Source organism: Mobula birostris, chromosome 5 (genome assembly GCF_030028105.1).
Source record: "Mobula birostris isolate sMobBir1 chromosome 5, sMobBir1.hap1, whole genome shotgun sequence".
Classification (NCBI taxonomy): Eukaryota; Metazoa; Chordata; class Chondrichthyes; order Myliobatiformes; family Myliobatidae; genus Mobula; species Mobula birostris.
Window position 1 is genome coordinate 118,827,069 of NC_092374.1, and position 23,734 is coordinate 118,850,802.

General features: G+C 39.7%; 1 protein-coding gene across 1 annotated transcript in view; it reads right to left on the bottom strand.

Moving 5' to 3' along the window:
• Window positions 1-23,734, bottom strand: part of LOC140197951 (low-density lipoprotein receptor-related protein 1-like) — a 2,495,129-nt gene that overhangs the window by 1,697,726 nt on the left and 773,669 nt on the right. The window contains exon 6 of the mRNA XM_072258609.1: window positions 8,416-8,679. Coding sequence (XP_072114710.1) covers window positions 8,416-8,679 — 264 coding nt within the window. The remainder of the gene's footprint in view (window positions 1-8,415; window positions 8,680-23,734) is intronic.

Consider the following 23,734-nt stretch of genomic DNA (forward strand, 5'->3'; position numbering starts at 1 on the left):
GGAAATCAGCTGGAAAAAAATTACTGCTGACACCACCCACTCTAGCAGTCACCTAATCACTAAATTGCCATTGGGGAGATGCTACAACTCCATCACCACCAGAACTACACGTCATCTCCAAAGCTTCTTCCCTGTAGCTATCAAGCTTCGCAACAAAACAAGATTTCAAGTTGGCGTTTAATTGAGTCTGCATCCCTTATAGCTTTAAGCATTGAATTCCACAGTTTAGGAGTGTAGTTCAAAAAAACTGACCTGCCAATTCTGAGGGAGATTCTTTAAATTTAAGAGATCAACAGAAGAAGACCTAAGAGATCAAGCAGGATTATAAAATGAAAACGATACTCTGATACACACCGGTCCCAGACCATTAAGAGCTTTAAAAACAAGTAAGAAAACTTTAAAATCAAAAGTGGAATTAAGGTTGATGCATAATTCATATTATTTTATCATTTCTTCCTCTGGAATCCTTGCAGTTTCATTCGTCCCAATCACCTTAAAATTATGCCTTTTCATATTAGCCATTTCCACCCTGAGGAAAGTTTCTGGTTGTCCAGTCGATCTATGTCTCTTACCACTTTGTACATTTCTATGAAGTTACCTCTCATCCTCCTTCATTCTGGAGAGAAAGGTCCTAACTTGCTCAACTTCTCCTCAGAAACACTCAAACCACCCTGTCTGGCACCGACAGTTATTCCACAATCAAAGTCACTTCGATCATATTTCTTCTCCATTCTGATCTTTGGTTGCCTTGAGGACAGGGTTGGCCTCTCTGATAGTGCCCTTAATCGGTTTCATTCATATATCTTAGAGAGAAAATTTTTGTCTGTCTTGGAGACCAATTTTCTAGAGATACAGTGGACCTTTTGGTGATGCTCAGGGAAACTGCATTGGTTCCTTACTCTTCTCCTTATATACGCTCCCCTTAGGAGACATCATTAGAGAGCATAAACTTGATTTCCACAGTTATGCAGATGACACACAATTGTATCTTTCGGTTGAGCCTGATGATGATAACACCCTATCGTCTCTGACTTCTGGTATGGCTGCAATAAACAAATGGATGAGCAATAATTTCCTAAAACTAATTGAAATGAAACTGAAGTACAATGTCAAAAGAGATAAATTTCTTGATAAACATTGGAACTTGGCACCCTTTGTAACATCAGAAGTAACTAGCCTAGGTGTCATTCTTGCTTCAGATTTGAATTTTAAATCCCACATGAAGAAAGTGACCAGAGCAGCATTTCTACACTTAAGAAGTATTGCAATGATATGTTCACTTCTGTTATATAACAATCAGCAAAACTACTTCATGTCTTTATATTGAATGGATTAGATTACTTTGATACCTTTTTTACTGGCCTTCCAAACCAATCTATTGACAAATTACATTTCATTCAGAATGCCGCCGTTAGACTTTTAGCCAAAGCTAGGATGTGGGAAAATATCACTTCTGTCCTAGCTGCTCTGCAGTGGCTTCCTACTGGAGCTCTTGTGATAGTGTAGAACAGGGGATCTTTAGGTTAAGATCCACAGAGCCCTCAGGGTTCCATGGATAGATTCCAGGGGTTCTGCGAGCTTGGTTGGGAAAAAATGTATATCTTTATTTTCAGTATCCTCTGAATGAAATTTAGCATTTCCTTCAATTATAGTTGTAGGCAAAAAACCACTGTAGTAATAGTGGTACCTGTGACTAATATACCTTCATCATGATAGGTCTTTAAAAAATGAAATTTAATTTTAACTTGCCTATATTTTAAAAATATATCTGTTATATCACAACATCTGTTACATGGTCTTTCTTGCTCTCCTTGTTCTGTTGCTAATTATTTAGGCTGTTCATACTGCATGTTCACATTTATCTAAGTTTGATTATTGCCATTTCCGCTAATTATTGATTGCTCAGGGCGGCTTGCTCTACTGTCTTGTAAATTGTTGGTTGCTGCTGTGTTGTCTTGTTGAATTTTATGTTTGGTACTGAACCACAATCAATTCTGGTATGTTTTACATACTGGCAAAGAAGTGATTCTCATTCTGACCTGGACAGTTATTATAAAATAGACAGCTGAGGCTAACCGAAAAAAGGCTGTTCAACGCAAAAGCTGAACTATTACAGGAGAAAAGCCGAGTACAAGTGCAAAACCAAATGTTAGATGAATAAGTATTGCCAACCTCCTATGGAGATGAAAGCAAAATAATTGTTTGATTCTTGATCTAAAAGCAATAAACCAAAAGTAAAAGATGGATAACATAAGGAAATTCAGTTGATAAGCTAATCAGACAGATAATGGCTATATTATTTAACCTTCACTTTTTCAGTTTAAGGGGTATTGTTGAAGATTTACCATGTCAATTATTTATTGACATGGCAAATCTTACTTCCTAAATTGGGAGTTCACAACCTTTTTTATGCTGTGGACCTTACCTTAGTTGAGGCATGCGTGGAAGTCAGGTTGGGATCTCCTGCCCTAAAGAATTTAACTAAGTTTTCTACGGCAGTATTTCAACATAAAACACTGATGCCGAGAAATTGGAGACATCATTTATTCAGAGCTTGCATGTAAATCAGTTTTACACATGTATAGTATTGTCCAGGTGATCAATAACTGTTTTACCCAAACATTCTGTCAGACATTTTTGCCATAAGATGAAAATCTAAGCAGGAATTAGGTCACAAGGCCCCTCCACAATGCCTTGCCACTCGCTACGATAATAATTGATTTATGCTGGCCTCAACTTGTTTTCTCTGTCAGTTCTAATAACTCTCAATTCCTCAATCTTTCAATTACCTGTCCTCCACTTTAAATGTCTCCACCACTATTTACAGAATCCCAGAGATTCATTGTCCTCCAACAGAAAAGGTCAAATGATCTGCCCCTTATTCTGTAGCCATGTACTTGCTTTGTGACATCATCACCACTGTCATCATCATTATGTGCTGCATCATATGACATCATCATACTGTAGGTACCATGTCGTATGACATGGGCGATCATGGTCTATCCATGACCATGACTGTTCTTAGTAAATTCTTCTGCAGAAGTGGTTTGCCATTGCCTTATTTTGGGCTGTGAGTTTACAAGACGTGACCCCGGCTATTATTAATGCTCTTCAGCAATTGTCTGCCTGGCGGCAGTGATCGCATAATTAGGGCTTGTGATATGCACCAGCTGCTCATACAATCATACACCACCTGCTTCTATGGCTTCACATGACCCTGATTGAGGGTTAGGCAGGTAAGATACCTTGCCCCAGGGTGACCTGCAGGCTAGTGGAGGGAAGGAGCACCTTACCCACCACCTATCTTTATGACTATTCCACTAATTAGAACATCACGACATCCACTCTGCCTTGGGATTTTATGGGTTCAAACACATTTGTCATTCTTTTAAACTCCAAGGAATACACATCCAAACTGTCCTTTCCCACTTAATAGGCCAACCCTCTCATCCCAAGAATATGCTTGGATTGTTTCCAAGGCCATATCTATTTGAAAGTAAGATGAGAAAACTGTGCTCAGTTTTCCAAATGCTGCCTTGTTAACGCAATGTACCACTGCAACAAAACCTACTTATTCTTAATCTACAGCCCCTTCACAATAAAGACCAGAATGTTATTTTTCTTCTTAATTATTGGTGGGATCTACCTAGAGGTACCGTCAGGCATGGAGGTATCGTAGCATTAGGACAAGAACTGTTAGGATGGAAAACAGCTTCTTTTCCCAGGCTGTAAGACTACTGAATCACCTAACACCACCCAAGTCTCATAACATATGAAGCACAAGTAGCTTTTTACTTTCACTGTTTTGTTTTATAAAAACATAACATTATTAATTTATTTGCGGTAATGTTACTTCATATGTTATGGCTGTGAGTTTATATGAACTGTTGTCTGGAGAAACATTGTTTCGTTTGGTAGTATACATGTATATGGTTGAAAGACAATAAACTGAACTTGAAATAATTGCTTTTCTGATTCATGAACTGGAATACTGTACCCTGAGTTTTCTGAATTTCACTCATTGGCAGTTTCTCTCTGTTTATATAATAATCCGTATTTTGAGTCCTCTTACCAAAGTATCTAACTTCATTCATCTCCTCATTTGACAGGCTCCTGCATAGTCACTCAGCTGATATGTTATTCCTTCCAGATTTACAGTGTCAATTCCACAAATTGTCTTTCCTTTCCACATATTTTCATATTCTCACTACCGAACATTAATGTAATATTAAGGGAGATTCACAAAGCATTTTTTTTACACGGAGCTCCTGAAACATGATACCAGGGAAGATGGAAGAAGCAGATATGACAGCAATGTTTCAGAGGCATTTAGACAGACACACGACCGGGCAGGGAATAGAGGGATACGGACCTTGTGCATGCAAATTAGATACTAGATAATGATTAGCTTTCTTTGTCACATGTACACTGAGACATTTAGTGAAATTCATTGTTTGCATAAATGATCAATGAACTCTGAGGATATGCTGGGGGCAAATGTCAGCATACTTTCAGTGCCAATATAGCATGCCTGCAACTTAATAATCATAAACCATATGTATTTGGGAAAAAAGCAGAGCACCCATTCAGTTAGAGGGAGAACATACAAACTCCTTACAGACAGCGGCGAGAATTGAAAGACGATCACTTGCATAACGGAAACAGAGTGGGCCGAGCATTTGTTCTCGTGCTCTACTGTTCTATGTACTCTGTATTCACTTCTTCCATTACACTGGCCTCTTAATTTATGCAGCAGCCTAGTACATGCCACCTTGAGGAAATCTAAATGCAATACATCTACAATAACCTTCTGACAACACTTCCTATGACATCCTCAAATAATTTGAACACATTTGTTCAGCATGGTTTTCCTTTCATAGAACAATTTGACTCAGTTTGATTATATTCAGCTTTCCACTTTGATTATTGACACTAAAATCTTACTAATAATGGTTGTTAAATTAAGTGCTCTACAGATTTTCACCTTCTGTCTTCCTCCATGTTTGCAAAGGAAATCACTTTGGCTGGTTTCCAGCCTTCTGGTACCCTCCTGGAATCCAGCTAGGTTTGGAAAATTTCATCTAATTGGTTCACTATCTCTGTAGCCATTTCCTTTCAAGCCCTTGAGTTAAACCCAAGGCTTAGGCTCTACTGATAATAAACATGTATTTCTGTGCATGCTACTTGCAGTCACTGGTCCCTGGGTGAGCTCATGCTTCATGTTGGCTAGGAGGTGTTCCCAAACTTTGTACTGCCCAGGCTTGCAGATCTAGACAGCTGGGACGCAATATCTATGGTCAACTCTGACCAGCTGAGGCCTTAGCCAGCCAACAGCTTAAAATACTTGCTTGGATTCAGAACCTGAAGATAAACTGGTCAAATTCACAATTAGTGAAATGGCCAAACCTAAGGAAGTAGGCTGAGTTAGTTAAAATATGGAATTGAGTGGGATCATAGGAAATAATGTAGCTAAATGTCAATGCAATGCAAAATACTGTTCAGAAGTTATGTACGCAGATAATGAAGTTGATACCATGTTACTGCAATTTTTTTTGTAGAGTTGCTATTCAGTATGGTCAGTTACTAGAGAGTAGTAATCAGAGTGTACCAAACTCAGAGCCATTATTCCTGGTAAAGCAGAATTGGAAAAAATCAAGTGGTACAATAGATCAGCTAGGATCTTGAGTCCAATTTGGCTTATTGATGCATAAATTTCAAGTTCTGAAGCAGTTCAGGGTTTGATTGTTATTCTCCATGGTCGATTCTTATCCTTGATGTCTTGGGAAATTTAAATGTATTAAAGGCACTGTAGAGGATATTCCTTGTTCTTTATTAAGTGGAACTGCTAAACAAACCAAAGGCCAAAAACTCATTCCTGCTTGTTAGCACTAAACATGCAACTATGGTAGCATCAGCAAGTTGCACTCTGTCAATAGAATTCAACTCCAATTAAACAGTGACAGAATGAACTACTAGGTACAGAAACATTCAGCCTTAAAAAATAATCTAAAGTAACTATAAGATCATAAGACCATAAGCCATAGGAGCAGAATTAGGTCATATGGCCCACTGAATATGCTCCACAATTCAGTCTTGGCTGATTTATGATCTCTCTCAACCCCGTTCACCTGCCTTCCCTTCTTAACCTTTGACACCTATCAACCTCTGCTTTAAATATACCCAATGACTTGGCCTCCACAGCAGTCTGTGGCAATGAATTCCACAGTTTCACTACCTTCTGGCTAAAGAAATTCCTCCTCATCTCTGTTCTAAATGGATGTTCTTATATTTTGAGGCTGTGTCCTGTGATCTAAGATTCCCCCACTATTGGAAACATCCCCTGCATGTCCACTCTATCTAGGCCTTTCAAATCAATAGGTTTCAGTGAGATTCCCTCTGCCTCATTCTTCTAAACTGCAGCAAGTGCAGTCCTGGAGCCATCAAGTGCTCCTCATACATTAACCATTTCATTTCTGGCATCATTCTTATGAACTTCCTCTGGACCCTCTCAAATGCCAGCATACCTTCTCTTTGATGAGGGACCCAAAGCTGCTCAAGATATTCCAAGTGTGGTCTGACCAATACCTTATAAAGCCTCAAACATTTAATATGATTTGAAATGAACTAGAAAGTGGGTGAGTGGTGGAATATGGCCAGAACTGATGAGAATGTGGGGAAAATTAAGAACATAGAAAATTAGAAAATGTTTAAATGAGTGGCTGATGATCAGCATGGATTCATCGGGCTGAGTGGCCTGTTGATGTGCTGTATCTCTCTGTGACTAGTCTAAAGGTGCACGTTGTGATTATGATCGAAGTCACAGGGAGACACTGAAGCTGGTGATATAGAAGTCTTTATTCCGCACAACAAGCAGGCATCGTACTGAAGACACTTTTGGAAGAGGAGGCTCATAAATTCAAAGTACATCACAGTTTTATACCCTTAAGATCAATAGTAACAATGTAGTTTTAATAGTTACAATGACATTGTTTGCTTCTATACTTCGGGTGGACAATGCTTCCTTTGAGTTATATACAATTTTCAAACACCTAGATCTTCACACCAAAACTCCAGACACGGTGTTAATCACAACTGTTTCTTAGCTGCACTCCCACATATGCAGCCTGAATGGGGTCAACCCCAGCTATCAACCCCAGCCTGCAGCTCCAAGAACACCATTGTTCTGAGCTGCATTTTAAATTCAATCTGCGATCCATATTTAAATCTGAAGACAAGTTGCTGTTGAAATTAACATTTCCTTTATTCCATACCTCCAGAATATGCCCTAACTGTGCACACGCAAGGCTGTCACAAATTAAAACAAAGCTGAGTGCGCAGATCAAATTGTCAAATAACCAATTTAGAGCAGAGGTCACAAAGTATATCCACAGAGAAATTCTGCATGACACGATGTTTCAGGCATTGCATGATTGTAATTTTTTAAAAAAGCTTGTGATGCTCAAGAAACAAGTTTCATCCTATTAGAATGATATGTAGGGGTTAGAATAAGTGACAATTGATCCTGCCCAAACAAAATGGAATCAGTGTCCTATTATGCAATTTAGTTTCTCCTCTGATTATGAATCTAATGTACTGTCTGATCCACTGGGACCTTTACACAACGCTAAAGGAAATTCCAAAGTTAATGAACTGGCTTTGCCAAAGCATTTTGCAGTGTAGGTCAATCCCAGTCACCTGAAAAACTTCTGAACTGCTACCGAATCCTCATTACTTTCCTCACGAATGGAATTAGTGTGCCCTCCCACATTAACCTGGCACCTAAGTGAGGATTCAACAGGGGAAACAAGGGACAAAAATATATTTTAGCCCTCCAGTGTTCTTAGTTAGGAATAGTGCTCACTTATTTTGACCTCTGCTTGTAAATTCCTCTTTGTGAGTAAATCTCATGCCCTTTTGTCTAAAAAGAAGTATTCTTTACTGTAGTACTATGGAAGAAACTAGTATGTAAGAACAGTATCTAAGGAATAATCATATTGGCATGGATTTTTAATAGGTGATATCACAATAAAACTACCAGCATAACATCCAGCATGAAAGTAAATATAATCTGTCGTTAGTTAGAAAGATGAGAATATCCTGCTGATGACTGACAAATAGAAAAAGAGCATTAAATAGAAAAACCTTGGAAAAACTTCAGACTTCATTAAGATTAAGGTGCTATTCAAAGAAATGTCCATGTTTATTAATACTTGGCAGTTTTACTTTATAAAGAACCTTTCAATTAAATTCCTTTCCAAAACATGAAGTTGTCATCACTTAGCTATTGTTATATCAAAGACTCTCTCTGCTGTAACATTGATATTTATTCCAACTAGTTAATGCGAATGTTTTAAAGCTGTGCCATATTCATAAGAAACACATTCTAAAGTAGGTGTAAGTTCTGGTCGTACTCACTGTGGAGGCTTTGTGAAATATTGATGACTTTCTCTTCAACAAATCCATTCAATGGTGTCATCTTGGCACATTTCAGTTCAGCATGAGTGGACATTTCCTCAGCTGTGATCCAACAGACTAGCTCTTCATCATAAATAAAATCCAATGCAATGAGTCCATTAGTATTGATGGAATTCTGTGTGGGAATATCTGATCCATCCAAACCCATCACCTCGATACTTTTGAAGTTGGCAATCAGAAGAACAGGTGGTGAATCAAAGGGTTCTGAAAAGTATTAATTTCATATTTTCAGTTTCATTTAAAAATACAAATATTTTACATTAACCTTGTACTCAGAAACCTTTCCAACAGTGCAGATCATGATTAAGGTAATATGATGTGTGAAGGCTGTGATCTCTTTGATAATATGGTTTAAAACAACTATTAGCAGTAACACAATTTCAGAAAAAACTGCATTAAATATTAACCATAAATTCCCATTGGTGTCATTTAGTTGCCTCAGTAATGAGCTGCAGTGAGCTGTTATTTTATCCTCAGTGTGGACAAATAAAAATCTTTCAAAAGTACGTTTTTGTCAACTTACTCCCTCCTGGTATGTTGAAGTGTTTTTAAACCAAATTTCTATGCATATATTAATGTTAATGTAGTTTTCTTTAAATTAAATGGATCATCAAAGCATAAAACTTATTTAATATTGGCTATAGTTGGCCAAACGCACTTACTACAGTAATAGGAATGCAGCTCTCTGTCTCAGCAATATGTGTTTAAATAATAAATATATGACCAAATTCTAATCACAGAGATCTCTGTTAATAGAAAACAGAATTCCCTGGGGGCTCCTGCTCTTCTGTGGGTAAACACACTATTGTTTGCAATTTCCTCCATGATCTGCAGACAGCCTCTATGTTTCAGTAACAAGGTAATATAAAGTAGCTACGCAATTCTAAAAGAACAGAAAGATGTACAGAGATATGTGCACAGTTTATTAAATATAGCTGGGCAGGTTATAAAACAGCTTAAATAAACGTAAGATCCTGAGCTCTGTGTAGGAACATTGTGTGTAAAGAGAGTCATAGTAACTCCTTTATAAAATACTGCTTTACCTACAAGTGGAGTATTGTGTCAAGCTCTGGATGCTACATTTTAATAAGATGGGATTGTAGAGACACAGAGCACAGAAACAAGCCTTTTCTACCCTACCCTGAGCACCACTGAGGTAATGTAGCCATTAGTGCAACACTATCACAGCTGAGGGAGTCGGAGTACAGAATTCAATCCGGCATCCATAATATTTGATTAATATTGTAAATATTATTGATTAAGCATTCTTAGTTTGTTTACGTAATTCATTATGGGTTATATGTAAATGTACATGAATGGCATACGTCATCACAGCACCACGTCTTATGTCAGTGTCTCGCTTAAAGTAAAAATGAAACTAAGACACTCATGCTTGGCTCTGTTTTTTTCGATTAGATTTTACGTTTTAGAGTTACACAACATAACAGTGTCTTTCTGTAAAGTGTTGTACATCTCCCTGTGGAATGCATGGGGTTTCCCCAGGTGCTCCAGTTTCATCCACAGTCCAAAGATGTACTGGTCAGGTTCACTGGTCATTGCAAGTTGTCCTGTGAATGGGTTAGGGTTAAATTGGGGATGTCAGGGGCTGCTGGGCAGTGTGGCTCAAAGGGCCGGAAGGGCCTATTCCACACTGTATCCCCAAATAAATAGAATAAAATAAATAAATGCCCATGTCAATTATAAAGTGCCTATCTATGCTGATCCTACATGCTAGACTTGGTCCAAGATAAATATGCCTTGTTGTCAGATACTCGCCCAGATGCTTCTTCCATTTTGTGAGATATAAAGGCTTTAGTGACTGTGCAGATCAGGTTTACTGAGATGATTGCCTGTTTCTGTGTCAGAGTATTCTATGACTATGACTTGTCCAATGGAACTGGACTGCAATAGACTGTCAGGAACCTAGAAAAGATATTTAAAACTTAGAAGTGCAAATAAATGTTCCAGTTGAAAGATTGATCAAAAACTAAGAGAGACAGAAGTGGTAAGAGGGCAAACAGATATTTTATCAAGGATGGTGAGGATCTGAATGCACAAGTAGGAATAACCAAGGATGCACATTCAATTATAATGATTGAAACTGTGGAAATGTACAGATAATGAAGGATTATGATGAAAAGGACGGGAGGCAAAGTATATAGCTTGTCATTACATAAAGCTGGCATAGCTGACGCTTTATGAGGCATTGTGCAGACCACACTTGGAGTATTGTAGGCAATTTTGGGCTCCTTATCTAAGAAAAGAAGTGCTGGCATTGGAGAGGTTCCAAAGAAGGTTCACAAGAATGATTCTGGGATTGAAACAGTTAATGTGTGAGGAGTGTTGGATGACTCTAGGCCTGTACTTGCTGGAGTTTAGAAGAATGAGGAGGTTGAAATCAATCAAATATTGAAAGGTTTAGACAGAGTGGATGTAGAAGGATGTTATCATTTGTGGGTGAGCCTAGGACCAAAGGCACAGCTGCAGAATAGAGGGACATTCATTTTGAACAGAGATGAGAAGGAATTTCTTGAGCCAGAGGGTTGTGAATTTGTGGTATTTAACGCCATGGACAACTGTGGAGGTCAAGTCATCGAGTATTTTTAAAGTAGAGGTTGATAAGTTCTTGGTTAGTCAAGGCATCAAAGGTTAAGAGTAGAAAGCAGGAGAATGGGATTGATAGGAATAAGAAATCAACCTTAATGGAATAGTCGAGCAGACTCGATGGGCTGAGTGTCTAATTCTGCCCCTATGTCTTTTGGTCTTAGATCTGAAGGGTCAAATAGCCTTCTATATTATTACTATTCTCTGAATCTGGTGCTCACCAAATAAGAAAAAAGCTTAAGAAAGTTGGAGAGGAAACTGAGAATTGCTCTCAATAAGCTGTGAATGTAGGACTTCTGCTTATTGGATGTAACTGGAAAGTTTTTACTACAAGGGGAAATCCAAGAAAGTTCCAAGTAGCAATGAAAACGGATATCTTATTGCATTCAACTTATGGAAAGAATGCCAAGAAAAACTACATTCCTTTTTCTTAAGTAACAACCAATTAGCAGTTTAACAAACAATTCCATTAAAAATAACCATGTTTTTGCATTTCAGAAGAAAATTCAGCAATTTGGCTACTCCAAACGTATAAAATCACTTTGTTAACTTTCTTCAATACCGGGTCAATGCATTAAGCATTGTGCAGCAGCAGTGTAATAAACCTCCACTGTGGGAAATTCCGGGAGAATCACTGAATTCCTACTGACATAGCAATTACAAAAGAACATAAGAAATAGGAGCAGGAGTAGAAACAGTGTTCCACAGATTCACCACCCTCTGGGAAAAGCCTTCCCCCGAATCTTGAGGCTATGTCCCTTAGTTCTAGGTCTCACCTGTCAGTGGAAGCAACTTTCCTGCCTCTATTTTATCTATCCCTTTCATAATTTTACATGTTTCTATAAGATCTCCTCTCATTCTTCTGAATTCCAGTGAGTACAGTCCCAGGCGACTCAATTTCTCCTCATAGTCTAACCCTCTCAGGTCTGGAATTAACCTGGTGAACCTCCTCTGCACTGTCTCCAAAGCTAGTATATCCTACCGTACTTGAGGAGTAAGGAGACCTGAACTGCATGCAATACTCCAGGTGTGGTCTCACCAGTACTCTGTACAGAGGCTGCATAACCTCCCTCCTTTTAAATTCAATCCCTCTAGCAATGAAGGGCAACGTCCCATTTGCTTTCCTGATAGCCTGCTGCATCTGTAAGCCAACCTTTTGTGATTCATGCTCAAGGACTCCCAAGTTTCTCTGCAATACAGCATGCTGCAGTTTTTTTTACCATTTAAATAACGGTGCTAATAATAAATCGGTGCTAATCAATAACACAAACCATGATGGTCTTTATTTTAAAAAATGTTCTGCATTTCTGTAAATGCATTTCTCCAAGCAACTCATTCCCTGAGACCTGAGAGCGAACCTCCCTCTACAACTGGGTCCACAACTTCCTGACCAACATCGGTAAGGAAAGGCAGCTTCATCTCTACTACAATCATTCTCAACATTGATGCTTCACAATCTTCAGCCTCCGATTGTATTTTGCTGTAACTCTAATCTACAAGTTTGCAGGCAATACCATCATAATGGAACATCTCAATAATGATGGTCAAAGTGCAGGAAGGAGATAGCGAGCTTAGCTATACAGTGTCATGACAGCAACTTTTCCTTCAATGTCATCAGAACAAAAGTACTGGACATTGAAGGGCTGGGGGAGTGTACACGCTTCTGTTGTCAACAAACAAGTGCTGAAGTTCAGAGAACTGAGAGCCTCAAGTTCCTCGGAGTGAATATCACCAATAGCCCATTCTGATCCAAAGCACATTGATGACCAGGAAAGCTTACATGTACCTCTGCTTTCTCAGGAGACAAAGAAAATTTGGTATGTCCCCATCGACTCTCACCAGTTTGTATCAATGCACTATAGAAAGCATCCTATGCAGATGCATGACAGATGGTATTGTAACACACACTCTGTCTATACTCCTCACTGTCCCAGTAAAGCAGCCAGTGTAATCAAAGCTCCCACCCATCCCATATATTCTCTGTTTTCCCCTCTGTTATTAGCAAGAAGATGCAAAAACCTGAAAACATGTAGCAACAGGCTCAAAAACAGCTACAACATTACTGTTATAAACATTTTGGACTCCTGATCTACCTTGTTATTATCTTTTACCTAATTACTACATGTAGAACACTTTCTCTGTAGCTGGTGCACTTTATTCTTCATTTTATTATTGTTAACCTTGTATTACCTCAAGGCACTGTGTAATGATTTGACCTGCACAAACACCATGCAAGGCAATCTTTTCACTGCATCTTGGTACATGTGGCAACAATGAACCAATTCTAATAATCAGCTCTGAACGGTTGATAAACACTGAAAAGGAGACTGTCAGGAATCCAATTGCAAATGTTTAGAAGTGCCAAGCAGATGGAATAAATTCTAATACATTGGTATTACTCAAGAATTCAGATGGATTTGAGCAATGTTCCCTCTTTCTCTCTGACACAAAGTTAGATGCAAATTAACAAGAAAAATATATTGACCTTTCTGGTTTAAGTTGGGAGAACAGGAATAAGTACCAATTTCTGTTCACCTGCAGATTTTTCACAGCTTCAGAATTTATGATCCTTCACACATGCCTGTACTGTTTGGTCTCATTATGGTTGAAGAATGTTAAAGATTAATGTAATTCTTGTTTGTGCCAAGTTTCCATGTATACTCCTGAGAGCTTATAAAAATCTGCTGTTTTTATCAAGGGATGTTGTGGATTCTCTATTGTGAATATGAAATACATGGTGTCTTTTTATATGTTATACTTTATTAGAAGACTAAAGTTACATTTGTGAGCACTTCATTATGTTAAATTATGTAATGTTGCTTGTTCAAAACAAAAGTTGGTTGCTGTTTGCTCAAGGACAACAGGATAAAAGTGGAGAAACTACTATTGGGATAAAAAGTCACAACTTGCAAATATATCTATCTCAGATAGATTTTTTTGGGGTTTGAAAATGATTACATTCACTTCAGTTTTGTGGGTTCTGAGGTAACTGATGAAGCTAAAGCAACACACATAAAAGTTGCTGGTGAACGCAGCAGGCCAGGCAGCATCTATAGGAAGTGGTACAGTCGACGTTTTGGGCTGAGACCCTTCGTCAGGACTAACTGAAAGAAGAGCTAGTAAGAGGTTTGAAAATGGGAGGGGGAGGGGGAGATCCATATCATATCCCTTTTGCCAATCACCTGTCCAGCTCTTGGCTCCATCCCTCCCCCTCCTGTCTTCTCCTATCATTTTGGATCCTCTCTCCCTCTCCCACTTTCAAATCTCTTACTAGCTCTTCTTTCAGTTAGTCCTGACTAAGGGTCTCGGCCCGAAACGTCGACTGTACCTCTTCCTAGAGATGCTGCCTGGCCTGCTGCGTTCACCAGCAACTTTTATGTGTGTTGCTTGAATTTCCAGCATCTGCAGATTTCCTCGTGTTTGCGTGATGAAGCTAATGTAGGATTTGACAAAATCCCTGGTTAGACCGCACATGGAATATTGTGTTCGGCTCTCATTATAATTCTCTTTCTAGGATGGATGTGGAAGCATTAGAGTGTATGCGGAGGAGATTTACTAGGATGCTACCTAAACTAGAGACATTTCTTATAGGGATAGGTTGACAGGGCTAGGGCTTTTCCCTTTGGAGCGAAGGAAGATGAGAGGGGACTTAATAGAGATGTACAAGATGATAAGAAGAACATAAGTTGAGTCGATAGCCAGAGGGTTTTTCCCCATGGTGGAAATGGCTAATACCAGAGGGCATAATTTTAAGGTGATTGAAAAAGAGTATGGGGGGAATGTCAGAGTATTTTTTTTAAACCCAGAGAGAAATAGGTGAGTGAAACTCCCTGCCAGGGGTAGTGATAGAGGCAGATATATAGTGACTTCTAAGAAATTCTTAGATAGGGGCATGGGTGACAGAAAAAGGGAGGGAAGGGTTAGATTGATCTCCGATTAGTTTATAATGTCAGCACAACATTGTGGGCTGAAGGGCCTGTACTATGCTGTCATGTTCTATGTTCTATGACATAGTGTCATTAAGACAGCACAGCATTACATTATACTTCACAGAAACATCATGGACAAGCTGATAAAGAGCCATCTAAAGGGATTGGGTACGGCCAAAAGCTTGATCAATATTTTAAGAGCATTCTTTTTGACATGAAGGTTTATGGGAGGAATTTTAGAGTTTAGTATATAGACTAATGAAGTCCTAGTTATTAAATATACTCCAATGTTCACTATTTCTTCAATTTGACTTGGTTATTTACTTTGCACAGCCTTTTCAGCTTCTGTACAATGGAGAATAATCCTCAATGAGTTTCAGAGGTGGGAAACGTTTGGAATTGCTTTATTACTGTTGCATGCACAGCAGTACAATGAAAAGCTAGTCTTGCACACTGTTCATACTGATCAAATCATGACACAATGCACGGTGGTAGAACGAAGTAAAACAACAGAATGTAGAATAAAGTGCAACAGCTACAGGGGAAGTGCAGTGCAGGTAGGCAATAATATGGAAGATCATAATGTAGACTTTGCAGTCAAGAATCCATCTTATCTTATTAAGGAGCCATCCAAAAGAGCACAGTAAAAGCTGTCTTTGAGCCCAGTGAAGCGTGCTTTCAGCTTTTGTATCTTCTGCCCCATGGAATACCACAAGAAGTTATGTAACTGAGATAATATAGTGGATTCTTAAAGTCTTGAGTTACTAGTTGAACTTACAAACTTTATCCTTGCCTGTAAACATTCTGTATTGCTCAGAATGTTGGAATGAAACACCATAGCATTTGTTTTCGCATGCAGGCAATGTTGTGCACGATACAGAGGTGAAATTTTTTCACATACATTTGTTGTAAAAATATTTCAAATTTTACTGATCAAATTAAACACCCCTTTCAACTTAACAGATACTTAATGGCTGCTTTATTAGGTACATCTGTACACCTGCCCATTAATGCAAATATTGAATCAGTTAATCATGTGGCAGAAACTCAACGCATAAAAGCATGCAAACATGATCAAGAGGTTCAGTTGTTGATCAGACCAGACATCATGATAGGGGAGAAGTGTGATCTAAGTGACTTTGGCTGTGGAATGGTTGTTGGTGCCAGGTTTCAGTATCTCAGAAACTGCTGATCTGCTGAGATTTTCATGCACAACAGTCTCTAGAGTTCACAGAGAACGGTGTGAAAAACAATAAACAACATCCAGTGATAATCAGTTCTATGGATGAAAACATCTTGTCAGTGAGGGGGGTCTGAAGAGAATGGCCAGACTGATTCATACTGACAAGAAGGTGACAGAAACTCAAATTAATCAGATATGCTTTTGTATTCAGTGTTTGGAGTACCATAAATGGTTTGTTAGTGTTTTTCTTAAACATAAAATGGCTCATATGATTTTATTCATGAAAACCTGCATTATTGACCCCTATGCTCTAGGATGATTCCAGAGTTACTAAGCTTGTCGACCAGTGCTATCGCTTTGAAACTGCAGGAGTTTTGGGAGCAAAATTCCGTCGCTTGGTTTGTACAAGCCAAGGCTGAATTCACACTGCGAGGAATCACCGATGATAACACCAAGCCTTACTACGTTGTAGCATTGCTCAGCAGTTCCATAGCATTGAACGTGGTGAGTCTGCTAGAAAATCCACCTGAACACAATAAATAATGATCATGGAAAACTCACCTTTTACAGACTTTTGTATGATCAAAGTCCGAACGTGCCTCGCGGTTACTAAGCCAACAGAGCTAATGGGCTACATGGTGTCTCTTCTGGGAAATAACCATCGTTGTTTTATTTTTAAAGAACTCTTCATGCACAGTCACTGACATTGAGTTGGGGGTTCATTTTAAGAGGCTGGTCCGATGTGATGATGCAATTATGTGAAGTTCTGTTACCACGCTTTTGTGCTTTGTATCTGAAGTTCAGTGAATGAGTTGTTACTGTTTTCCTTAAGCATAAAATGCCTCATGCCATTTCATTTGTGAAAACCTACACCTAGAGTCAGTGGCCACTTTATTAGGTACAGGAGGTATCTAATAATGTAGCCACTGAATGCATATAATGCAGTTTACCTGCTAATACCTATGTAGCACATACATGCCTGCATTTTTGTTGGCTACGTAGAACAATCCATATTCCAAACCTTCCCTAGCAATGCTTCCTAACTCTTCCTTTACTACATTGGCAACTCACTAGTGCTGCTTCAGCACCAACGCTGAGCTTGTCTATTTTTATCAACTTTGCCTCCAACTTTATCCTGTCCTTGAATTCACTTTGTCCATTTCTGACACATCCCTCCACTTTCTGAATCTCTCTGTCTCCAACTCTGAAGACAAACTGTCAATTGACATCTTTTATAGACCTACCGATTCCCATGGTTATCTTGACTATATTTCTTCCCATCTTGTAAAAATGTATTCCCTTTTTTCAGTTCCTGCACCTCTGCTCTATCTGATCCCAGATTGTGCTTTCCTTTCCATGATATCAGAGATGTCCTCCTTCTTCAAAGAACGGGGTTTCCTTCTTTCCGCCATTGATGCTGCCCTCACATGCATCTTCTCCATTTCCCAAACATCCATGCTCATCCCATGTTCCTGCCACTTTACCAGTAATAGCGTTGCTCTTGTTTGTACCTACCACCCCATGAGCCTCCTCATCTGACACATCATTCTCCACACATCTCCAAATAGATCCTACCACCAAACATATCTGTACCTTCCCACCCCTCCACTTTCTATAGGAATTGCTCCCTCCATGATGCTCTTGTCCATTCATCCCTCCCCATTAATCTCCCTTCTGGCACTTATCCCTGTAGACAGCCAAAGTGCTGCACCTGCCCATTCACCTCCTCCTTCACCTTCATTCAGGGCCTCAAGCAGTCCTTCCAGGTAAGGAAATACTTCACCTGTGAAAATGCTGTGCTTGTCTATTATGCCCAGTTCTCCCAATGTGGCCTCCTCTACACTGGTGAGACCCATCATAAATTGGGGGACCATTTCGTTGAGCACCTCTGCACCATCTGCCAAAAGCAGGACTTCCCAGTGGCCAAATATTTTAATTCCTATTCCTGTTTCAACATGTCGGTCCATTGTCTCCTCTTGTGCCATGGTGAGGCCACCCTCAAGGTGGAGGAGCAACACCTTATATCCCCCGCCTGTGTACCATCCAACCCACTGGATGAATATCAATTTCTCCTACCGGTAAAAGAACTTTACTCCCCACTCTCCTCTTCTTCTATTCCCCACTCTGGCCCTGTACCTCTTCTCACTGCCTATCATCTCCTCTCCCCAATCCCATCCTCCTCTTTATCCTTGACAAGGACAAACGTGCAGACTCCACATAGACATAAGTTCTTGAGTGGTGAGGCAGCAGTACTAACCACTGCACCACTGAGGCACACAAATTGATTTGAACTGATCTAATCTTGTTTTCTTTTATTTTGCTGAAAATTATTTAACCTATGTTCAAAAATGCTAAAAGCAGTGAAAAGTATATTCAGCAGTATGTGATAAATCTCTGGAATTCTCTTCAAGAGAGGATGCGGAGGCTCCGTCATTGGGGGTATTTAAAGAGAAATAAATGCATTTTGAAAGCTCAAGGAATTGAGGGCTACAGAAATTTGAAGAGGAGACAAGACTAGATCTGATCAGACATAATCATATTGAATGGTCCATTCCTGCTCCTATTTCCCATGTTCTTTCATTCATCTTTATTGTGGTCATCTTGCCAGCTCTAGAGAGTTGTTATTTCCTCTGCTCAGTGATAAAAAATTGGCGTGAAGTTTCAAATCAACCTCATCCAGGAGATAAATGTTATCTCATTCAACAGATCAAATCCTCAACATACGCTCAAAGTAAGGCTACGTCCACACTAGGCCGGATAAATCCGTAACTGAAGCTTTTTCTCTTCATTTTGACCCTCTGTCCACACTGAAATCGCATTTTCCTCCCCCGAAAATGGCGCATTTCTAAAATGCTCTCCAGAGTGTTTAAATCTGAAAATGCCGGTTGGGCATTGTAGTGTGTATGGGGTAACCGGAGGTTTTAAAAAACCTGTTGTCCCTTTCATCGGTGAAGAGACTATGGCTGTAGGAAATGTTTCCAGGGTGCCCCCTCTGTGGAAGTGGGGAAGATGTTGGTGGGACTACCCGGGGGAGGGGGGGGGGAGTCTGTGTGTCCATATGTGTAGCTATTGTAGTGGCTGTGAGGCTGGTATTGTGGTGGTGAAAAGTACTGGGGTGAGGGGAGCCATCATATTCCTCATCATTGCAAATCTCTCTGCAACAGAGTTGGTCAGTTTTTCAATGTTCGTCGTCAACCAGGTCATACTGTCCGTGAACTCCCTGTTGGTTGCCTCCATATTCTTCAGTATTTATTTTTTTTTGTTTTAAGACCTCCTGCACTCGGGCCAACAGCTGTCCATCGTTTGGCAATTACCTTTTAAGTTTCTAGTCTGTAACTGGACAAACGCGCACCAAGTATACTGTTTCCTCTTCGCTTGTTTTCTGTAGATGTGTCCTGCGCATGCCCAGTAGGAGGGGATTCGCCCAAATACCCGTTTTAATGTGGATGGAGGTATTTTCAAAAACGCCTGGTGTGGACGCCTTTACACGAAACTGGCGTTTTCAAAATTATCTGGTCTAGTGTAGACATAGCCTAAGTATGTCAAATTTTGAACCAATAGTGAAAGTGGGTAAAAAGCTCATTTTATGACCTTGCCAGTGCGGATTTATACTCATGGTTGACTCATAGTCATGACTCATCAGTGAGGATGAAATAGCTGATTTTATTCACAATTTGTTCAAAAAAGGTCAAGGTGAAGAACAACCTATGCTTCTGTACTGAGCTCTAGATTTGGTGTGCAAAAGGGCTTATGCTATTGTCTATTGTAAGTCCCAGAGAAGTTGAATACTTGGAATGAGGACTAACTAATCAACATTTGCTGTTGTTAATTGTTATTTTTCAGAATAACTGGGTGATAAAATCGATGCTCTGCATGTTCATTGCCTCTCTAGAACCCTAAAGAGCAAATAAAAAGAAATTGAGAGATAACCTTACAAAAGAAATGTATTCCAGATTTGGCACTTTACAGCTGATATGTTTTTGCTTTGCAGCCATTCAATGTTGATCATGCCAGTGTGATTTAAAGATATTTTATAAAGGAATACCTGATTTTGGATTTTAAGAGTAATGTCAACCTGCTACGACACAATGTCATTTCCAATTATATCTAGTGCAATTTTAACCTGAAGCACATACTTCTGAAGAGAGCACAAATTGGCCTCATTCAGCCTTTATGATCAAATAAAAGCTATCAACCTAACTAGCTTATCTTACTCAAAGTTACGATGCCTATAATCCAAGATGCACCAAATCCTAATAATAATTGCAGTAGCACACTGAACCCAAAATGAAACTACAGTCAAACAACAGGAATTCTGCAGATGCTGGAAATTCAAGCAACACACATCAAAGTTGCTGGTGAACTCAGCAGGCCAGGCAGCATCTCTAGGAAGACCTTCGGGGTCTCGGCCTGAAACGTCGACTGTACCTCTTCCTAGAGATGCTCCCTGGCCTGCTGCGTTCACCAGCAACTTTGATGTATGAAACTACAGTCTGTGTCCCTGCAGTTTTCCTCATTGAACTGTATTCATCCAATTAATACATTTAATTTTGAATATAGTTTGGTGAGAGTTGCAGCTAATTAATAGGTTAATTTACATTTAATATTCAGTGAAAATATCCCTATTAACTTGAATTAGCTACAAATACTGCAACCTCATGCAACAACAATTACATTGAAACATTTACCCAAAATATCTTTTGGTAAAACTATTGCAAAGTTGTGGTAGTATAGGAAGTCTATAAACTAATACAAGACTCTTTGTTGCAGAACATCCCAAGCAGTTGTATAACACCACAGATTGTTTCCAGAGGCAACTACTGAGATAAATATCAATTGCTGCAGGAAGATCAAAAACTCAGGGAAAGATACGCTTTGATTTCCTCAAAGCTTGGTCTTAAGTTCCAAGGAGATGCCTGCAAGAAAATGCTGCCAATTGGCACATTCCAGTGTGCAGAAGTAGTGGTGAGGAATGCCCTGAAGCTCAGTGCAGCCTCTATAAAATCTTTGAGGGGAAAGACCATATTTGAGAGTCTAGATGCCACTAGACACTGAGGGGTTAGGTCCTGTGGATCAGTGCCTCAAAAGCTTCAAGTAATAGTTCAAAGTTCAGAGTAAATTTATTATCAAAGTACATATATATATCTTACAACGTACACCCCTGAGATTCATTTTCTTGCAGGCATACACAGTAATTCCTGAAACACAATGGAATCAATAAAATTCCAGACAACGTACAGAGTTTGCCACACAACCAATCAGTGATGAGACCTCCCCACCCTATGTCACAATTGGGTTTCCCTAATGATGATCAATCAACTGATTAAAAGGTATATAAAGGCCAAGCATTCAAAGGACACACCACAAGTGAACACTGTGCTGATGATAGATCCTTGTATGGTGATGGAAAGTTTGCAAATGGATTGCCAAGATTGGAGAACAAGTCACCCTAACAATAGAATCAATAAAAGACCACACCCAATAGGAAAGACAAACAATCGATGTGCATAAGACAACAAACTGTGCAAATACAAAAAAAAACAATAAATATCGAGAACATGAGATGAAGAGTATTTGAAAGTGAGCCCATAGGTTACGGGAACAACTCAGTGATGGGACAAGTGAAGCTGAGAGAAGTTATCCCCACTGGTTCAAGACCCTAATGGTTAAGGGATTATAACTGTTCCTGAACCTAGTGCAGTGAGACCAAAGGCTCTTGTACTTTCTTCCTGATGGCAGCAGTGAGAAGAGAGCACGACCTGTATGGTGGGGGTCCCTGATAATGGATGCTGCTTTCCTGCGACAGCTTTCTGTGTAGATGTGCTCCATGGTGTGGAGGACTTTACCAGTGATGGACTGAACTGCAACAACTTCTCTTTGTAGGATTTTCCATTCAAGCGTATTGGTGTTTTCATGCCTGGCTATGATGCAGCCAGTCAATAAACTTGCCATCAAACAGCTATAGAATGGTGTCAAAAGTCTAGATGTCATGCTGAAACTACACAAACTTCTGAGTTGAGCTGCTGCAATGTTTTCTTCATAATGGCATTTACATGCTGGACTCAGGACAAATCCTCTGAAATGATAATATCAACAAATTTCGAGTTTCTGACTCTCTCCAGCACTAATCTCCCAGTGAATCTCAGGTTTCCTCCACATGAAGTCAATAATCAGCTCCTTGGTCTTGCTGACATTGAGTGAGAGGTTGTTATCGTGGCACCATTCAGTCAGATTTTCAATCTTCCTCTGACATGCTGATTCATCACCACCTTTGATTTGGCCAGTGACATTGGTGTCCTCAGTAAGCTTAAATATGGCACTGGAGCTATGCACAGCCTCAAGGTCATAAGGATAAAGTGAGTAGAGCAGGGACTAAGCACACAGGCTTGTAGTGTACCTGTGATGATGCTGATTGTGGAGGAGATGTTTTTTGCCAAATTTGAGGAAATTGAAGATCCAATTGCACAAGGAGGAATTGAGACCGAAGGCTTGAAGCTTATTGATTAGTTATGAGGGGATACTAAACTGTACGATTGAATGCTGTAACTGTAATCGAACGGTATTTTGATATATGCATCTTCACCGTCCAGGTGTTTAAGGGTTGAATGAAGAGCCAGTGAAATGGCATCTGCTGTGGATCTGTTGTGATGTTCAACAGATTGGAATGGATACAAGTTGCTTCTCAGGCAGGATATGATATGTTCCATTACCAACCTCTCAAAGCACTTCATCATAGTGGATATAAGTGCTACTGAATGATAGTCATTGAGGCAGGTTACCATGTTCTTCTGAAGCACCGATGTAATTGAAGCCTGCTTGAAGCACTTCAGCACTGCAGACTGCTGAAGCGAGAGGTTAAAGATATCAAAGAACACTCGAGCCAGTTGATCAACACAGGTCTTTTGTACTCATCCACTCACCCCATCTGGGCTGGATGCCTTCTGTGGGTTCAGCCTCCTCCAGGTTCCTCTCACATCAGTCTCAGAGACCGAAATCACAGGGTCATCAGAGGCTGTGGGAGTTTGTGAAGGTTCCTCCATGTTTTGATGGTTAAAGCAAGCATGGAAGGCACTCAGCTTGTCTGGGAGTCAAGCCTCACTGTCACTTATATCTCTTGATTTCGCTTTGTAGGAGGTAATGACATTCAACCCCTACTACAGCTGTCGAGCATCCCCCAGTGACTGACTTCCTGTATCTTGCTTGGTCTCTAGACCTGAATGTCGCTATTTTGGCCCTCAGTAGTTTTTGCATCTCATGGTTCATCCAGGGCTGAATAATTTTGTGGGACACGCTCGTACATGACTGTATAAAGTCTGTGACAACTATGGTGTATCATTCAGTCCTTGAACACTACCCAGTCCATCAACTCAAATCAATCCTGCAGCAGTTCCTCTGCCTTCCGTGACCATCTCTTTGTTGTCTTTATCTTTAGAGCCTTGCTGTGTCGGGCACGTGGCCAAGTGGTTAAGGTGTTTGTCTAGTTACCTCAAGGTTGCTAGTTCGAGCCTCAGCTGTGGCTGCATGTTTGTGTCCTTGACTTAAT